At 38.6% G+C, this 19,222-nt stretch overlaps 2 protein-coding genes and 1 long non-coding RNA gene across 37 annotated transcripts in view; 2 read left to right on the plus strand and 1 right to left on the minus strand.

Moving 5' to 3' along the window:
• LOC132393410 (type 2 lactosamine alpha-2,3-sialyltransferase-like) overlaps window positions 1-6,796 on the plus strand; it is a 134,264-nt gene extending 127,468 nt beyond the window's left edge. For all 31 annotated transcript variants that reach the window (XM_059968589.1, XM_059968583.1, XM_059968582.1 and 28 more), the window contains 2 exons: window positions 2,010-2,162; window positions 4,704-6,796. In XM_059968589.1, the coding sequence (XP_059824572.1) occupies window positions 2,010-2,162; window positions 4,704-4,793 (243 nt within the window). In that variant the 3' untranslated portion in view covers window positions 4,794-6,796. The remainder of the gene's footprint in view (window positions 1-2,009; window positions 2,163-4,703) is intronic.
• A 137-nt stretch (window positions 6,797-6,933) lies between these two features.
• col8a1a (collagen, type VIII, alpha 1a) overlaps window positions 6,934-19,222 on the minus strand; it is a 131,993-nt gene continuing 119,704 nt past the window's right edge. For 4 of the 5 annotated variants that reach the window (XM_059968577.1, XM_059968575.1, XM_059968576.1 and 1 more), the window contains one exon: window positions 6,934-10,668. In XM_059968577.1, coding sequence (XP_059824560.1) covers window positions 8,735-10,668 — 1,934 coding nt within the window. In that variant the 3' untranslated portion in view covers window positions 6,934-8,734. Of the gene's footprint in view, window positions 10,669-16,711; window positions 16,955-19,222 lie in introns of those variants that run through there. The other variant, XM_059968579.1, reaches the window with a different exon arrangement.
• LOC132393413 (uncharacterized) overlaps window positions 10,699-19,222 on the plus strand; it is a 31,845-nt gene continuing 23,321 nt past the window's right edge. Inside the window, exon 1 of the long non-coding RNA XR_009511865.1 lies at window positions 10,699-12,197. This is a non-coding gene — a long non-coding RNA (uncharacterized LOC132393413). The remainder of the gene's footprint in view (window positions 12,198-19,222) is intronic.

The raw sequence follows: 19,222 nt of genomic DNA on the forward strand, positions 1-19,222 counted from the left end.
TCAGACCCTCAACTGATTTGTAATGAGGGGACAAATATTTCCTCTATTGCTTTTGCTTGCGTTCTCTTTCATGTGAACATGTTGGAAGCCCCCTTACTCGCCTCATATGTACTTAAGTCTGGACAATTTCAGATATGAAACACCTCAGATTTCATGTGTGCTTCAGTGTACTGTAGAAAGCTCTTACCAGAAAATTCTGGTTACGCCTTCACTCCTTTTTTCCTCCTCCTCTGCCCATCACCTACCTTGAGTCCTGTCCTTGTTCCATTTCTTCCAAGCTTCACTGTCTTCTCCTCGTATCCGATCTTCTTCGGCACGTTACCTACTCCACATATCACCTCCTAGCTGCTTCATCCTCACCAGGTTTCACTAGCTTGTTCTCTTACCACTCTTCCATCTTCTTCAACACGCTACCTCTTCCACGTATCGCCTCCCAGCCTGTACTCCTCACCCTCCGCCAAGCTCTTACTCTGGCTTTCCCTTCCTTTCCAGTCCTGATGAAGGATTTTGACCAGAAGCATCAATTGTTTACTCTCCTCTATAGACGCTGACTGACTTGCCGAGTTCCTCCAGCATTTTATGTGTGTTGGTCAAGATGTGCAGCATCTGAAGGATCCCTTGTGTGTGTAGTCTCTTGGCTATTTAAGTGGAAACGACTGCCACTCAACACAACACACTGAATAGAAGTATTGAATATCTCTGATATATTCATCATTTCACAATTGTTAGTTTAAGCAATTCATGCGATGCCATTTTTGTGTTTTTTTTAATGATTTATTTTGAGTTTTCACCTTACTCCATTGCTTTTTAGAGAAGCCAAAGCATCTAAAGGAAATCATAATTGCATTGTTGGTAAGCTCGGTCAATATTCAGACCACTGCATGCATGCAGTGGCCATTTGGTTAGTCACCTACTTGTTAATGCAGATACCTAATCAGCCAATCATGTGGCAGCAACTCCATTCAGAGAAGCATGCAGACATGATCAAAGGGTTCATTTGTTGTTCAGACCAAACATCAGTGTGAGGAAGAAATGTTATCTTTGTGATTTTGACCGAGGTATAATCATTAGTGCCAAAAGGGGTGGTTTGAGTATCTCAGAAACTGCTGATCTCCTGGGATTTTCATGCACAGCAATCTAATGTTTACAGAGAATGATGTGAAAAACATACAATGATTGGCAATTCTATGGGTGAAATTGCCTTATTAATGAGATCGGTCAGAGGAGAATGGCCAGACTCTTTCAAACTAACAGGAAGGTGACAGTAACACCAATAACCAATTGTTACAACAGTGGTGTGTAAAAGGGCATCTCTGAATGCACAACATGCTGTACCTTGAAGTGAATGGGTTACAGCAGCAGCAGACCATGGGCATGCACCCAGTGACCACTTTATTAAGTACAGGGACTACCTAACAAAGTGGCCACTGAGTGTAGAGTCCAATCACAAACAAGAGAGGATCTGCAGATGCTGGAAATCCAAGCAAGACACACACACACAATGCTGGAGGAACTCAGCAGGCCAGGCAGCATCCATGGAAAAGAGTACAGTTGACATTCCAGGCCAAGACCAGTCCTGCCGAAGGGTTTCGGCCTGAAACATCGACTGTACTCTTTTCTGTAGATGTTGCCTGGCCTGCTGAGTCCCTCCAGCATTGTGTGTGTGCTGCACTGAATGTAGAGAGCTGCTTTGTTCTGGTGATGATGATCCACACAGGGAATTGGATCAAAATCCTTTTCATTCATTCATTCATTCATATTTGAAGTATAGAATTTTCACTAAGTCGTTTCTCCTCAGATCTTCATCCCTTGTTAAAAACACTGTATTGTGATGGTTATGCTCTTTGCTCTGCTTCTGGAGGCTACTTTCATTATCTTACTCAAGCATATGTTGTAGAATGACTTGAAGAAACATATTTATATTCAGCTTCATGCTTTTCATCAGTCCTGCTAAGATATTTATTTCCTTAAGCCCTTGCAAATATATTTTTATTTCTTGTTTCTGACAGCCACCTCAATACCCAACTACTGGAATCATTGCAATATCGATGGCTTTTACCATGTGTGATGTGGTTCATATAGCTGGCTTCAAATATGATGCTAAGAATCCTAATAGTACTTTACATTATTATGGGAAAGAAATTATGTCATCTATGAATAAGGTAGGTCTCCAAATAAAGAGGTTTTGGAAACTTGTTAAGAAATAAGATTTACATAGATGACTTTATTTTGGGGAAACAGGATACTTTCTGCTTTTGCAACAGCTCCAGAGGTCCCACAGGTCAGCAAAGCTGGTCAGGGGTAAATTTCTGCAGTCAGAACTAGTACATGGGGATCGCTGTATCCATGTAGCATGTTTGTCGAATTCTGTATAGCAGTTATACAGAAAATTTCAGCTTCTAAATAACACAAATATGCAAAATAATTCTCTAATGTTTACTTATTTTCTTTGACAAAAGTCAAGTACTGAATGGAGTTTCATAGAATGGCACGGAAATAATGTGTTAGGCCCATGCTGCCAGTCAAAACTAATCCCATCTGCCTGCACGAGGTCCATAGCCCTCTATTCCTTTCTGTTCATTTCTTTATCATTTTTGCATATATTGAAATGCTATGAAACGTGGGTCACAAAAGCAGTCAAGGCAGTTTTACAACCGCTAACTTCTGAAAACATCAGTGAGGTACAGGTCAGTTAATTGCTTTTGGTGGCTGAAGAGGGAACCAATCTCATGGGATTCCTGAAACATCGATTTGGACCCCTGAAATAGAAGCGCCACTGTCAACAACACCTCCCTGTCAGAATTTGCCATCGGGGATACTAACGGACCTTGCACCCACAACCTTGAGATGGATGTGAGGCCACAAATTTCACTGAACTGTCGCAATATTCCTTCTCTCCACTTTCTCTGGTGACTGAGAGGAATTACTATTTTAAAGGCAAACCCAAATTTGTGATTAGCAATGTGACTTGAGAGGTAGAATACACAGAATGAATGTTAAATCCCTTGTGCTGATTTATTAGGCACATGGTAGAACAGCTGTTAATGTGGTCAGTTAACAATTCAGGGATTAGCATTTAATCCTGATCATGAGTGCAGTCTGTGCGGAGTTGCACAAGAACCTACAGCACCACAAGGTCAAGGAACTGAGACAAACTTACATATCAAGATTCCTTATTTTATTTCCCCTCAGCTGGTTTATAACATGGGATGAAAAATGAGGTTGGCGTGGACTCTTAGTCTTGTAATTACAGTATGTGACTTCTGACATCCAAAAACTGGTAATGCATTCACTACTGATCTGTCAGGAAAAGGGTGAACTTGTATGGTTTTACAGCAAATGGATTAATTTTAAGTTGGAAGGGATTTTGAAAAACCACTATTTTATATAGCATTTAATAAGAGATCCACGTATGTTGATAACATTCTTAGATTTCAGTGTGTGGACAGACTGGATAGGATGACAGAATACTGCTTGTAATATCAAAGACATTTTAAAGGAAAACTTCCAGCAAAATGAACATAGCCTCTTTAAGTAATTGAATGAGTGAGGATAATGAGTTGGTGAGTTGGATATCATGTCATTGAAGAACATGCACTTTTTAGACAACGTGCTGGAATGCAATGGAACATTTGAATTGAAACATAAGCTGACTTATTATTAATCAAAGGCAACACGAGTGAATCTGCAGATGCTGGAAATAAATAAAAAACACAAAATGCTGGCGGAACTCAGCAGGCCAGACAGCATCTATGGGGGGAGGTAGTGACGACGTTTCAGGCGTTATTATTACCTCCTCCCATAGATGCTGTCTGGCCTGCTGAGTTCCGCCAGCATTTTGTGCTTTTTATTATTAATCATTTCATTCTGTACAAAAATTCTGTTACAGTAAAGATGGGGAGTTGTAGTAGTCCTTTATAAATTGTGAAGGATTTTTAAAGTGGGATGCTGTGCCCAAGTGAGAGACTGCAATTCTCTGGTCGTACAAGCCTTCCAGGTGTTCGATCTTGGTCATTAAGAATTAGCATTTTTCCTTTTTACTTTTATCCCCCATTTTAAAGCATTTTCAAGAGAAGTTAGACTCCTGGTGATTTCAGATCCAAAAAGCAGTTGTACGATATTTCTAATTTAAAAATGGAGTTGTTACTGGAGAAACATATTTGAGTAGTCAAAACAGCCCAAGGTATCACAGCACCAGCCTACCTGCCATCAAGGACATGTATATAGAAAAGTGCCAGAAAAAGAGCGGGTAATATCATGAAGGATCCCACCTAACCTGCTTATGGACTGTTTGTTCCAGTCTCATCAGGGGAAAGGCTATGCAGCATCCACACCAGGACCACCAGACTTGAAGACAGTTACTTCCCCCCAAGCAGTAAGGCTAATCAACACCTCCACCCAATAAACTAACTTCTTTATTATTTACTGTCGGTCACCTCGTCTACAGTCACTCCTATGCCTAGCATCACTTTATGGGTGTACAATCAATCTGTGCGCTGTATACAAGTTGTCTTATTTATTTATTTTTATTGTGTGTGGTTTTTTTTGTGCTGCAAAGGATCCAGAGTAACAATGATTTTGTTTTTTAAGCTTGGGCACTAGAAATTACATTGAGCAATCTTAAATCTTGTATCTTGAATTTAGTATGTTGAAATGTCCTAACCTGATTTAACATTCTATTAATTGCACTGTTGAATTTGCAGATGGTCTATCATGATGTTAGAGCTGAACAACTACTTTTGAATGACTTGAGATCATCCAATAGAATCTTTGATTTGACTGGAAATTTTTGAAAAACCGGTTTGCCTTTCATCTTGACAAAACCACTGTGAAACTAATATTGATGGACCATAGCATCTCATTGTCTTGAGCTTCCTTCACCTGTACTGAGAACACAAACCTCGCATTACTGGACTACAAAAATGTTGGCACAGATGACTGGAGCATGCACTTCACAGCTTTGAGGTTGACAAAAATTGTTGTGGTTGAAACAGGATTTTCAAACTCTTTTTGAAACTCTTCTTATGTTCTTAATATTTATTGTTTTTTTTGTATTTACACAGTTTTCCCACATCCTGATTGTCCATCCTGATGGATGTGGTCTTTCATTGATCTTATTGTGTTTCTTGTATTCATTGTTGATTGTCTGCAAGCAAATGAATCTCAGGATTGTATATTGTGACATATGTACTTTGATAATTTACTTTGAACTTTAATAAAACCAAACTGTGTTCCTGTGAAAGTAAGGTTAGTGACAAAATGTTTCAATGACTGGGTATTAGAGCTAACAATGAAAACAATAGAATCATCATTGTGAAACCTTTAAACTGGTAATGGATAAGGGAGACTTTAGACATTTAAGCCAGAAATCTAACCAAGTCCTATATGGGAAATTATGTGTAATAACTGCACTGCTCAGGTATATTCTCTACCACCATTTTGTCTGTTTAAAACTGGAATTTTATGCCTCTATAACTTTCCATCTCCCTGTCTCCTCAGCATGCTTCCCAAGCCCACTAATATGACCAAGTGTTTGATCATATGTGGTTCATTTTGCTCTTTCACCTGAGAAAGTTTGGTGAATTTCATCTACTTAAAATATTTTTAAAGGCAATAAACAAAGAATTTGATTGCATTGAGCTGATGAAATAATTGTTGAAAAATTATGGGGGTTACCCTGAGTAGCAGTACTTCTGTCAAATTGACGTAGTTACTTTGCGAAAGTCCCTCAGTCCAGTACCAATGTGTGCTTAACTTAGAGGCAATGATTTCTATGTTTCCCACAAATTGAACTGGGCAGTGTGAATGTACTGGGAAAAAATTGGTTTTATTTAATACCATTGGCTTAAAATGCACTTAGTTGCCTTTAAGTTCTTAAAGTGGGTGTTCTTGAATGCTAATGAATTGGTTTTGAAAGTCACAAAGGGATGTGGCCTTTGTGCAAATGAGAACTACTCTGTGATTCCTCAAACAAAGTGAGACATCACTTGTTCTGCTGAACCAAACCCTTGTCCAGACAGCCAGCCTGCCAGAGTGAGGCTGGGACCATGCCAGTAGAAATGAAGTACATGGTAGGTGACCTTGGTCAGTGGCAGATCCCAGCCTATTGATCTTGTAGAAGTTGAGAAAGTGACTAGACAATTATAAGTGAAATTTTAAAAAAATATAAATGCCAAATTGAAGGTTTGATTGCAGAAAGAATGCCCTTTCAAGTTACATTTGGAATAATAAGAAAGATCCTTGAATTGAAGCTGAAAATATTTTTTATTTCATACAGTAATTCCTAATTTGGTACAAAATCTTTTTAATAATACAGAACAAGTGTTAGTTATGGGCTTAAAGAAGTATGTTCCATTACATTCAGAGTGTTAATGCAATTTTTCAAAAATGAAACCTTAGTTCTGACTGATAATTCACCAATATGTTGTCTTTTTTTTTAGATGTGTTCAATTCACAGCTCACATTGACCTTTTAAGCTACTGTATTTTTGCATTTTTTTTTCTGATAGCTCCCCTCAGCATGGAAAGGTATGTAGAGGAATTGCTTTTGAATTCTGGTTATGGAGAGAAGTGACTAATTCCCCTTACCTTTTAAGTCTGCCCTTTCTCTGAGGGGCTTATGTTTGGAAGATGAAGATGTGGTACAAGATAATGTAGGTCATGACATTGTATGTTCGTATGATAACCTATCTGTTAAAAATATCACTGACTACTTAGTTAGTGTTAATATTGTAAAATCGTGATCTGATGAGAGCAAAAAAAATCTTATAACTGCAAATCATGATGCAAAACACCAAGCCTTCTAAAGATAGAAGCATCATCAATTATACAATGTTGTTGGAATGAAAAGCTTGCTAAAATAAAATGAGCAGTGAAAACAGAATAAATAGATTGTGATGCAGCTAATGACTGTTGATTGCTAAGTGATGTCAAGAGAATGCAAATAAAAAAAAGACAAGTTGCCAGAGTTTACAAGTGGTTTATGTGAATTTTATTAATGTTTAACTACTCCTTGGCTTTTATGGAAAATTAATTGAATGTGACTCTAAGCAACATGAAATGACAAATATTTATGAGTTGTAGAGCTTGGATTTAAAGTGAACGAATATTTTTCACATTATTTAGATATTAAGGCAGCTCTTCTTCTCATACTTAAATTTGGACAATAAAGAACCAAATAATGTGATTGGTGAGCAGAAAATAGCATTAGTGGCAGAATGACAACAAAGCTATGATTATTCAATCCCAACTATCATGATAGGTTCAGGAAAAGATGAATAAAACGTTTTGACTTTTGATCATAGGACTGTATGATGTTTTTCTTTCACTCATTTAAAGGTAGCTGGAAATAAAAAAAGGAGGTATAGCTTGTTTTATGCATCCAATGCTGGACTTTGTTTTGTATATAGTTGGTCGAATCAAGCCCATTACATGAAACATTCTCATACTATGCTGGTGTCTTTTTGGCAACTTTGAAGGTGTAATACTATTATGTTCCCTTAGCGACAAGAAAGCTGGCCCTGAAGTGAGGCTAAAGTGGATAAACACTTAAAGATACCGAGTCTATGGAGACTACAAGAAGAGCTTTTTGATTAATTTGACATTGTATAGCAATGAGTTAACACAATGTGCCAAAGTGACTTTTTCTGCACTTTCAGGTTCTGGACTGCTAAGATAAAGAAGTATGAAGTTGCCCAACTGTACATTTACAAAATATATTACCAGCATTATTCTCCATTTAGAAAAATAATGGGTGAGAGAGCAGAAAGTTTAAAGCTATAGGAAACTATGCATAATCCTTTATTTTCACAGTCCAGGAAAAAAAACAGTCAACAACTTGATGTTTTACATCAACTACTGTTCATTCATTTGCTTTTCATCAGCATCCAAGTCATCCTGATTATTTTAATTGTTTTAAACTGAGCTGTTGAATCTTTATGGTAAGTTCTTGTTAACTGATAAACACCTATTAATTCCCCATTCTCCCCAAGATGAAGTAGATATCACAATACATTATACACAATTGATCATATTTCATTGATTAGAAATGATCTTTGAACTCCTGTCCCTCGTCCACAGACAAGGATGGCTCCATTGTTTAAGCATGTTTCCTTAAGCAATTATTTTCGCAAATTTTCTCTTATAAAGAGGCATGATTGTTTCTGGGAAATTAAACACTTTCCATGTTGCACCCAGTAACACTTTCAAGTACACCTGGCTTAGGTATAAAATATAAACAATTGCAAAGCGCACCCCTTATATTAATTTGAAAAGTTATCACAATTTCAACATTGACCAATTGAATTATTTTGCATTCAGAGTTTAATACTTGCATACTGTCTGCTGTTATAATTTTCGTATTGATTTGGGAAAATTAGCTTCAATTATGCAAGACAACGCTCTCTTGAAATATAGTCCAATTGGACCAATGTGGAGGTTCTTGGAATCTAACACTTGGGACTCTGATGAACCTTTCAGAACAAGAAAACTTTTTTTTGAGATGACCACTGGTTCTTGGAGTACTATTGTCTCCAAATGCTTAATGTGCAATTGTAACATGTAAAACAGACATGGTCTACTCTTTCTTTGGATATACCTAACAGTAGCCTTCCAGTAAAGAAAGAAAGACAGTTAGCAATTCAGCAAACTTCAGGCATTGCTTTTTTGTGGTAAAAATGTAGCTTCCATAAGGTAACAAAGATTGTATTTTAAAAGCTTTACATGTGTACATTTTTTTACATTGGATACAGTAGAAATCCCGAGAATGAGGAATGCACGTAAGGGCCTGAATAAAGTCCTGCTGCTTGTTGAGACGGGAGTTGCATCCAGACTCTGTCTCCGTGTGTTAGTTCAAGAACTGAGCTCCCTGAAGCCTGATCGAGAATCCCTTTCTTGTATTCGTCGTAAGTGTACATCTGTGGCTCATTATTTTTATATAATGCTACCCATACATTAGCACCTTTACAATGAATGTGATATGAAAAGTAATAAATTCCCGGTATTTCACACGTAAAAACTCCAGTTTGTGGATTGTAACTTTGCCTGCCGTTGTACAGGATTTTATCAAACTTGACAGGAGATCCTACCGGTGGAAAAGGTACTGTAAGTTTAGCCGTAAACGCAGGCATTTCTGGTTTAATTCCCATCGGCATTCCTTTTTTACTTGGTTGACCAATGTATCCCTGTGGCGTCTTTACACCGTCAATTCCTGGACCCATTGCTGGAAGATGAAACTGTTGTATTTCTGGTTGAACAGCTGGTGGGCCGGGGGGGCCAGGAGGGCCGGGAGGGCCGGGTGGCCCAGTCATCCCATGAAGGCCTTCTGGGCCAGGCTTTCCAGTTGGTCCTATGTGTCCGGGAACTCCAGGTTTTCCCATACCAGGTAACCCAGGAGGTCCTGGTAATCCTCTGTCACCTTTTGGTCCTGGAAGACCTGGAGGGCCTATTGGACCACCGGGACCAGCAATCCCTGGTATTCCGACAGGGCCTTGGATACCCTTCTCTCCATGAAACCCAGGCTCTCCTTTTAATCCTGGTGCTCCTTGTGGTCCAGGTAAACCGGTTGGACCTATGTGCCCTTGCTCTCCTTTTGGCCCGATTGGTCCAGGCAAACCTCTTATCCCTGGTTGTCCTTCTGCACCAGGATATCCTGGTGCACCTGGCATTCCCTGCAGACCAGGTTCCCCCTTTGGGCCTTCAGGACCTTGGGGGCCAGTTGGCCCGTGATCTCCCTTCAGTCCTGGGAAACCCAAGCCACCCGATGGCCCAGTTTGTCCCGGGAGCCCAGGTAATCCCTGTTCACCTTGTGGACCAGGAATTCCGGGAGAACCAACCGCTCCAGGTTCGCCTTTTTGTCCCTGCATTCCTGGTGGTCCACTGTGACCACGTTCACCTTTAGGTCCAGGAAACCCTGGTTTTGCTATTCCTGGCATACCTGGCGGCCCTGGCATACCTGGGAGCCCTTTATCACCTTTACTCCCTGGAAATCCATGTTGACCAGGAATTCCATCTAGACCTGGTTTTCCCACACCTGGCTTTCCAGGTGGTCCCTGAACACCCTGTTGTCCTGGAAAACCTTGAGGTCCTGGCTCACCTTGGGGTCCTGTTTTACCGGGTGCTCCTGGAGCTCCAGGGAGACCATTTAAACCTGGCTTTGAGATACCCGGAAGTCCTGCAGGGCCTGGTTGCCCAGGTAATCCTGGTGGGCCCTTCAATCCTGGCAAACCAGGTGCACCAATTCCTTGTTGTCCTTTAGGTCCTGTTGGACCTGGAATACCTGGAAATCCTCTCTGTGCGGGTTCTCCCTTTAGTCCTGGTTTTCCTGGTAATCCTGGTCTACCTGGCCTTCCTAATCCAGGAAGACCTGGAGGACCTCGTGCTCCTTGTGGCCCTGGTGGTCCCATAGGTCCTTGCTCTCCCTTTGGTCCCATATCACCCTTCTGGCCTGGCAATCCCATTCTTCCTGGTTTACCTGCTACTCCTGGCATTCCAGGCTTCCCTAAACTTGGAAGGCCTGGTTGGCCAGGAAGACCTGGTGCTCCTGTAGGTCCTTGAAGACCCCGGCCTGGTAATCCCGGTGGCCCAGGTGGTCCTATTGGTCCTCTCGCACCAGGTTCTCCTGCTGGACCTTTCTCACCTTTCATTGCACTTGGGAATGTTGGTATCAGTTCTAGAAAAGAAAAAAAAAGATAATATGTTTTTCCACTAACCATGTGGAAAATAGTTTTGAATTTGAAAATATGGATATTTGTACTCTCATTTAAGTTCAGCTAAACATTGAAAAATTACCAAAGAAAACCATTACTTGAAGTCTTCATTATTTAAAATGAAAACAACGATTTGCATTTGTAGTTTTTAGCTAGAGGAAAGAGGATTGACTCATTTGAAATGTGCTGCTACAAATGATAGATTGAAGCCTGTGGGGTAGCAAACCATTTAATATTGTTCCCTTAAGGGGCAAATCACCAAGGAGAAAATGAAACCTAAAACAATTAACTAGAGAAGTCAATGCCTAAGAAGAAGACACAAAGGAAAGAGTTCAAAGAAAAAGGAAGTGAAAGAATTTGACAGTGCTTTCATAATAGAGAAAAATACAATAGTATGGTACTTTTCACTGCTGTGTAGCCCTAAAAATCCAAACCAGTATTTTTGTGGTGTATATTGAAATGTGGCAACACACCTGTTGCACCATGTATTTTCTATAAACTTAAGGAAATAAATCTACTTCACAGTTTAATGGTGAAGCATAATTTTATACTGGCCAGTATAACAGATGGCAATTAGAAATCGGGTTTCTTAATGTTATTTTCTGTGAGATATTCTAACGAAAATTGAACTTTAAACTACGACTCACTCTGTTCTGATAGGTTAAGATGTGTTCTTTTGAACTCAGAATAAATTCTGTAGTACAGATGGGAAGATTAAAACATCCCCATGCTTTGCTCAATAAACAGTTTGGAAATTCCCCAGACTTCCAGCATATATTCATCCATTCCCAAGAGATTAATTAGTGATTCATTGTATTTATTGCTTTTGAGATGCTCTAAAAACCAGCTGCCTTGTTTGTCTATCCCCTTCAATTTGCTGATTGTGTTAAGTGTTAGATTATTCTAAAAATATCAAGGTTGTTTGTTTAATTTTAGTCTCATAAAGAACCATTTGATATGTGGGTTGAACAATTTACTGACAAACAGTTCTTTCGTGAAGCACTTCAATCCCACACCCACATAGTGTTCATCTGGCAGCTAAATAAATGATGACCAGGATCCTGCCCTCAGCCTCTGGACTGAATTCAAGTTTAACAACTTTTCATCTTAACCCTGCTGAGACTAGGTAACTTGTTGTAGATGAAACCTGAACTTGCCGTGGAAATTTGATACTGTTTAAAAATTAATTTTCTACCTTTTTACCTCTCAATTGTTTTCCCCATTCTCTTGAGTGTGAACATTTAGAGTATTTTCTTGGCTAGCTTTCAAAATAAGTTGGTTGATTTTAATTATTAATATTTTGTTGCCAAGAATAAAACACAGAAACACTTATTTGTCACAAGGTTTTGACCATGTGACAGGCAACAACTTCTGAATTTTAAGTAATAAAGCTCCCAACACGCTTTATGTAGCTTTTAATTGTGTACTTTCCTATTTGTAGTAAGTGGAAGACAGATGTTATGACTGAATGACTTATTTGGCAACAACCAAGGTGGGTGTTTCAGATCTGTAGTTCTAAGAATTTCAGATTTCAATACCATTCAATCTCAGAACATACATTTCTAGACATAGTTATTGCTGTTGATCTTCAAATTGCAAGTTTTATTTGTATTTTGATATTGAAGTTATTGTCAGATTGTGTGCAAAATTAAAATGTCTGAAGCTAGGAAAACAATTCTTTAGCAAATCTTTATTTTTTTCTTTCTATAAGTCTCACTCAACAGAAGAATATTTAGATTCCTGTTGAAGGAATTATGTTAACCTATAATATATGGTTCACTGATGTCAGTGCTAGGTGGCTGAAACTAGACAATACACACAAAATGCTGGAGGAACTCAGCAGGTCAGACAACATCTATGGAAAAGAGTACAGTTGATTTGTGCTGAGACACTTCATCAGTTGACTGTACTCCTTTCATTAGATGCTACTTGGTCTCCTCCAGCATTTTGTGTGTGTTGCTTGCATTTCCATCATCTGCAGATTTTCTCTGGTTTGTGATTGAAACTAGACCTCTCCTGAAGTGAAATTTTAATAGTCCAGAAACAGTCACTATTTCAGTGTTGTAGTTCTATAGGACTATATCCAAGTCAAATAGTGAATATTGTCCCAAATATTGGCTGCAGAGCTAAAATAGCCTGTTAAGTATAAGTTTCATATTCAACTTGAGATTCCCACCTGAAGTACCAACACTCCAAGCTATTGATCCCACTCCAGTTGACTGACCATTTGAAGTGCCCAGACCTTGCTAATCAATAGCATTTCTCTTCTTCAGACCAATATTTTGGCTGGCTAGTCAACCACAGCCATCAGCATCCACCACCACCCCAAAAAGTGTTGCACACCATATAATGGCTCAATGCCTTCATCCTATTCCACCAAGACCTTTTCTGGTAATGCATTTCACAGTAGTGAGCTCTGATGTAAATAAGTTTCCGATTAATTGCATTGATAATCTCAATTTCTTAATTTTTAATTTTTTCCTTCTTAGTTGAACCTTCTGCTATTGTCTGTGGCAGGACAGAATTGGAATGCTTTTCTCTTTTCTGAAAAAAGCAATTTATCTAACTACCTCAGTATTGTCTTTTAAGTAAAATGCCTTTGCCTCTTGTATTGAGTTCTAATTTCATTTTCTATTATCTTATTGATGGTGAGAGCTTTTGTGACTCTGCAGAAATGCTACATGACATCAGCTGTAGAGGGGCAGATTATTTCTCAGTGCATTGGTATACTGCACCTCAGCATATACATAATACAAACACAAAACTTTGCAGATGCTGGAAGTTTTGAGCAACACATGAAAGGATCTCAGCAAGTCAGTGGGCATCTACGGAGGGAAATAAACAGTTGCCACTTCAGGCCAAGACTCTTCGTCAGGACTGGGCTTCAGTCCATAGATGCTGCATGACTTGCTGAGTTCCTCACCAACATTCCCTCTAATAGTTTTTTTTTTACGGTTGCACCAACTAATGAGTGTTCTGATTTTTATAGGGCCTGAAAACTGCACGGCACTTTAATTTTTTTGTAATATGCATACTATGAATATTTAAAATGAAAATTTTAAAATCATATACTTTCAATTTTATTTATTGAAAGGTAAATGAAATACAGTTCAACAAAGAAAATTTTCACATTTCATGATCTTATTCTCATCTATCTTTATTACAAATCCATGGACTAAAAACACTGTCTAGATTAAACTCACATCCAGATGAAAGATGCATCGTAATCCTCAACAGATTATCTAAATGTTCCACTTCTCCTCTGTTTCTACTCTGAATGAATTCAGAAGATTGAATTCACATTCACAGTCAGCACTAGAAACTTGAGATGTTCCAATGATGTCAACAAGAATTGACAGTTCTTCAAGTTCTTTGTTTTTAGGCACTTAGTTCAACATATCAGTGAATGTCTTAATCTTCTCAAAAGCCTTAGCTTCTCAAAAATGGCACAATTGAAATCATAGTATTTTCTATGATTTTTTTGAAGTAGTACCTTCATCATAGTGTGCAATAGTAGCTGAGTATTTTTATTTGTTATTCGTACACCATTCTCTCTTCCATATTTAAAATTATATTAGCATTATTTCAAAATTAACATGTGTATGAAAGAAAATTCTAGCTGCACGGCAACCACAGTGATATATGCAAGAGCATTTCAGTACTGTGCACCTGCACAGTTCACAGGGAACAGTGTTCCTCACTATAGTTACAATAGTATATGAGGGGTGATCGATAAGTTTGTGGCCTAAGCTAGAAGGAGATGAGTTATACAGCTCTCGTTACACGCACACACAGTTCAACTCTGAGTGATTATTGCAGAAAGTTTGAAGTTAATAACTCATCGGGGTGATTGATACGTTCGTGGCCTAAGGTAGAAAGAGATGAGTTATTAACTTCAAACTTTCTGCATAAACCGCAGTGAGCAAAACTATTCTGAATTTTCTTATGGCACATTTCTTACCAACTATCAGTGACAAAAATCACTACTCTTTGAACACAAACATACATAACTGATGCTAGTTAGAAACTGTTCAGCAACAGTCTCCTGTCTGAATTAAGTGGCATAGTGTCCCAAATAAACTAAGGAAATCCCAGCTATATTCTCAAGTAACTTTTGTTCTTTAAGAGTCATCCCAAGTAACTACTTCAATTAACCAATGGAGCAATTAACCTTTTAAATTTTTAAATAATTTATCAATCATTAGGGACTCCCACCACTCAGGACGTGCTCTCTTCTCACTGCTGTCATCAGGAAGATGGTACAGGAGCCTCAGGACTCACACCACTAGGTTCAGGAACAGTTATTACCCTCAACCATCAGACTGTTAAACCAGAGGGGATAACTTCATTCAACTTCACTTGCCCCATCATTGAAATGTTCCTACAACCTATGGACTCACTTTCAAAGACATCTCATGTTCTCAATATTTACTGCTGATTTAGTTATTATTATTTCTTTTTGCATTTGCACAATTTGTAGTTTTTTGCATACTATTTGAATGCCCAAGTTGGTGTGGTCTTCCATTGAATCTATTATGGTTATCATCCTACTATGGATTTATTGAGAATGCCTGCAACAAAATTAATCTTGGGGTTGTATGGTGACATATGTACTTTGATAATAAAGTTACTTCGACCGTCGTCCACTATATTTGCAATCTCTTATACTCTAGACGTGTGTACCTCTGCTATTTCCTGTATGTTGTTTGTTTCTTGAAGACAAACACAATATGTTTGTTAAACTTTACTTTATTTCTTAAGCATAATTTCTGTTAGTGTTGGCACGTGGCCTAGTGGGCAAGGCATCAGACTAGTAACCTGAATGTCACTGGTTCGAGCCTCAGCTGAGGCAGTGTGTTTGTGTCCTTGAGCAAGGCACTTAACAACACATTGCTCTGCGACATCACTGGTGCCAAGCTGCATGGGTCCTAGTGCCCTTCCCTTGGACAACATCGGTGGCGTGGAGAGGGGAAGGCCTGCAGCTTGGGCAACTGCCGGTCTCCCATAGAACCCTGTCCAGGCCTGCGCCCTGGAAACTCCAGGGGCAGATCCATGGTCTCATGAGACCGACGGATGCCACCACCACAAATTCTGTTAAGCATAAATCAGACCATAGCTGTTGCAGCAGGAAAATATGGTCAAATGATCAGTGCTGTCAAAATTAAATTCCTCTAAGTGCCTGTAATAGGAACAGAACATTTAGCCTTGATCTTCTTTTTTGCCTATTCACTTTTGTTTTGAATATTGTTTGCCTGTCTTCAAGCTGTTTCTGGTGTGTGTCTTGAAGCTAGAAAGAAAATAAGGAGGAAGTGGCAATACCAATACAGAATTAGCCAAGAGTTAGAAAGCAGAAGTACTGAAGACTGGAGGGAATTATATGGGATTATTGTACACATTTCTTCAATAAGTGTTAATCAGACGTCATAGATACAGAGCAAAATTTCAATGTATGCAGATGACACAAATCATGGAAAAATAGTAAATGGGATAGAAAGGTATAAGAATATTAGCAGACGAGTTGTTATAAGCACAAGTAATAAGTCCAAAGTGTATTTTATGGGAGTAAGAAAGATGTGTAATGCTTTAAAATGTTTTATTGGAGATGCAGGAACTAAGAAGGTGAGAAACTGTGATGGAGGGCGTAAGGCGTCAAGGTTATTTATAATAGCAAGGACACAGTATGCCTTTTTAAAGTGGCATGGATTGTAAAAGTAGGAAATTATGATTAATCTTTCCTAATTGTGGGTTGGGTCCCAGCTGGAGAAATGGTATATTCTGAGCATCGAGCATTAGCGAGGAAGATTCACTAGAACACCTATGGAAACAGGGAAATATTTAAAAGGTCAGCAAAGCTTATGGATATTTAGAGACATTTAAAGTTGCCTCAATTTTAGTAACTTTTAAAATAAAATTAACACTAAAATGTATGACTTAAATAAAACACACAAACCATTCATTAATGACAGGTTTTTGTCCTACAACTCCCATAATATTTAAAGTACTCACTGAGAAGACCTGGCACAAAATGTGAGATGTGATCTCCCCAACATAATCTTAAGAAATCTCAGCCACAGCGACCTTTGGTACTGGACATCATGTGTACTCTAGCAGCGGAGCAAACATGTGGCTTTCAGAACCTGTAAGTGGACGTGGACTTTCACATTTAAAAGCACAGAGATATGTCTCTAAGACTTTGTTACTTTAACTGCTGAACAAACAGTTCTGATCGGAACCACTGGCAAGATACTACCTGTTAAAATGTAACCCTGCCAGGAGTGATCGATTTACATTTACAATATTTCCTTTTTTAACAGCAAAATGAATTGTTTGCTTATGTTGAAGAAGTAGTAATTACAATATTCTGGACCAATCTGGTAAATTTTATCCATAGCTAATCTAAGAGTAATGGCTTAATGTCTAAAATCCTCGAGTTAATATTACGTAATACTCCCAAATGACAGGAATTGGAATAAGTGAGAGAGATGCAGACACAACATTTAAGTTTCTCTGGACAGAATAGAATAAAGGTAATGCATATGGAAAAAGTGCTGAATAAATCTTCATGATAAACTTAGAACAATATCGTAGACAGGTATGTTTCCATAAAGAAATGCAGCCTGCTTGGTTTCTATCTGAGAGACTGAATTGGTCAAATCTTTGGCACATTGACAGCATGATTAATGAAAACCAATGACCTTAAACTAGTTAGAATCCATTACAAATTAATAAATTGTAAACAAGGGCACTGAACTGTAAAAGGCCAAGATTCACTGAAGTGAAAAGATATCAAATGAGAACCAAAACAGCAGACCTGGCCATCGAAAATAATGATAAAATTCTAGAAATACTGAGCAGGTCATATCACATTTGTGGGAAGAGAAACCGAGGGGAGTTGGTAATAAAATGTCTTGATGTGTAAATGGATTCTGAGGAGGAAAACATATATACAGTATGTTAAGTTAATAATAGAATAAATAAAACTGGAAAAAACCTTGCACCTTGGATATCCCAAGACACTTTACAGTGAAGCTGCTGTCGCTGTCTAGATAGTCAGATGGAAAAGTATGTGATAAAATTAAGCTTTTTATTAAACTGGTTTATTATTTGTTTGTAGCTAATGTAACAGGAAAACGAGAAGATTTCAAAGCTTAACAAGAAATAAGGCAGGTTGACAGACAAAAAAGTGGAAATTTAGTACATTTATTTAAAAAATCATGAGAAGGAGAGAGAAGAGTATAATGGAGTAACAGTGAACAAGACAGCACGGTTTGGGCTCTTTGGCCAAAGCTATAGTACTAAAGAGTATAACCCTACCCCACGATCAATCTAACCCTTTCATCCTATACAGCCCGTAACTCTCCATTTGCTTCTACGTCCATGTGCCTATCCGAGAGTCTTTTAAATGTCCTTATGATATCAGCCTCTACCCCAAGCATCTATTCCAGCCACTACCTTTATCACTTCCCCTAAACTTGTCTTTGCTCATTTTAAATGAATGTCACCTGGTATTGGCCACTGCTGCCGTGGGAAAAAGAATTCTGGCTATTCACCTTATCTATGTCTCTCATTATCTTATGCATCTCTGTCAAGATGCCTCTCATTCTGTTGCTGCAAAGAGAAAAAGCCCCAACTCTCTCAATATTTCATCATAAGTCAGGTTATCTATTAAAGGCAACATCTTGATAAAAGACTTCTGCAGCCTCTAAATCTTCCACGTCCTTCCTAATGAGGCAGCGAGAACTGATCGTAACACTGTGTGGTCTAACCACAGTTTTATAGAGTTGCAACATCTTGACGGTTAAACTTAATATGACTGACTAATGAAGACCGACGCACCATATGCCATCTGAACCACCTTATCAGTTTGCAGGGCATCTTTCAGAGAGCTACGAATTAGATTAAGGGCCTAATTATTTAGGACCTCCAGCACCCAGGGCATGCCCTTTTCTCACTGTTACCATCAGGTAGGAGATACAGAAGCCTGAAGCCACACACTCAGCAATTCAGGCACAGCTTCTTCCCCTCTGCCATCTGATTCCTAAATGGACATTGAACCCTTGCACTTTTTTAATATATATTATAATATATATTTCACTTTTTTAATATATCATTTCTGTTTTTTGCATGATTTTTAATCTGTTCACACATATACCATAATTGATTTACTTATTTATTTTTTTCTACTATATTATGTATTGCATGGAACTGCTGCTGCTAATTTAATCAATTTCAGGACAGCTGCCAGTGATTATAAGCCCGATTCTGAACTTGGACCCTAAGATCCTTCTGTTCCTTCATACTGCTAAGAATCGTACCATTAACCTTGTACTCTGTCTTCACGTTCAATTCTCCGAAATTTATCACTTCACTTTTCCTGACTGAACCCCACCTGCCACTTCTCAGCCTGACTCTGCATCCTGAGAACATCTCTCTTTCTAATCGATGACAACCTTCTACACTATCCACTACACCACCAACTTTGTGTCATCTGCACACTTAACTAACCTACCCCTCTGC

Source organism: Hypanus sabinus, chromosome 4 (assembly GCF_030144855.1).
Source record: "Hypanus sabinus isolate sHypSab1 chromosome 4, sHypSab1.hap1, whole genome shotgun sequence".
NCBI lineage: Eukaryota > Metazoa > Chordata > Chondrichthyes > Myliobatiformes > Dasyatidae > Hypanus > Hypanus sabinus.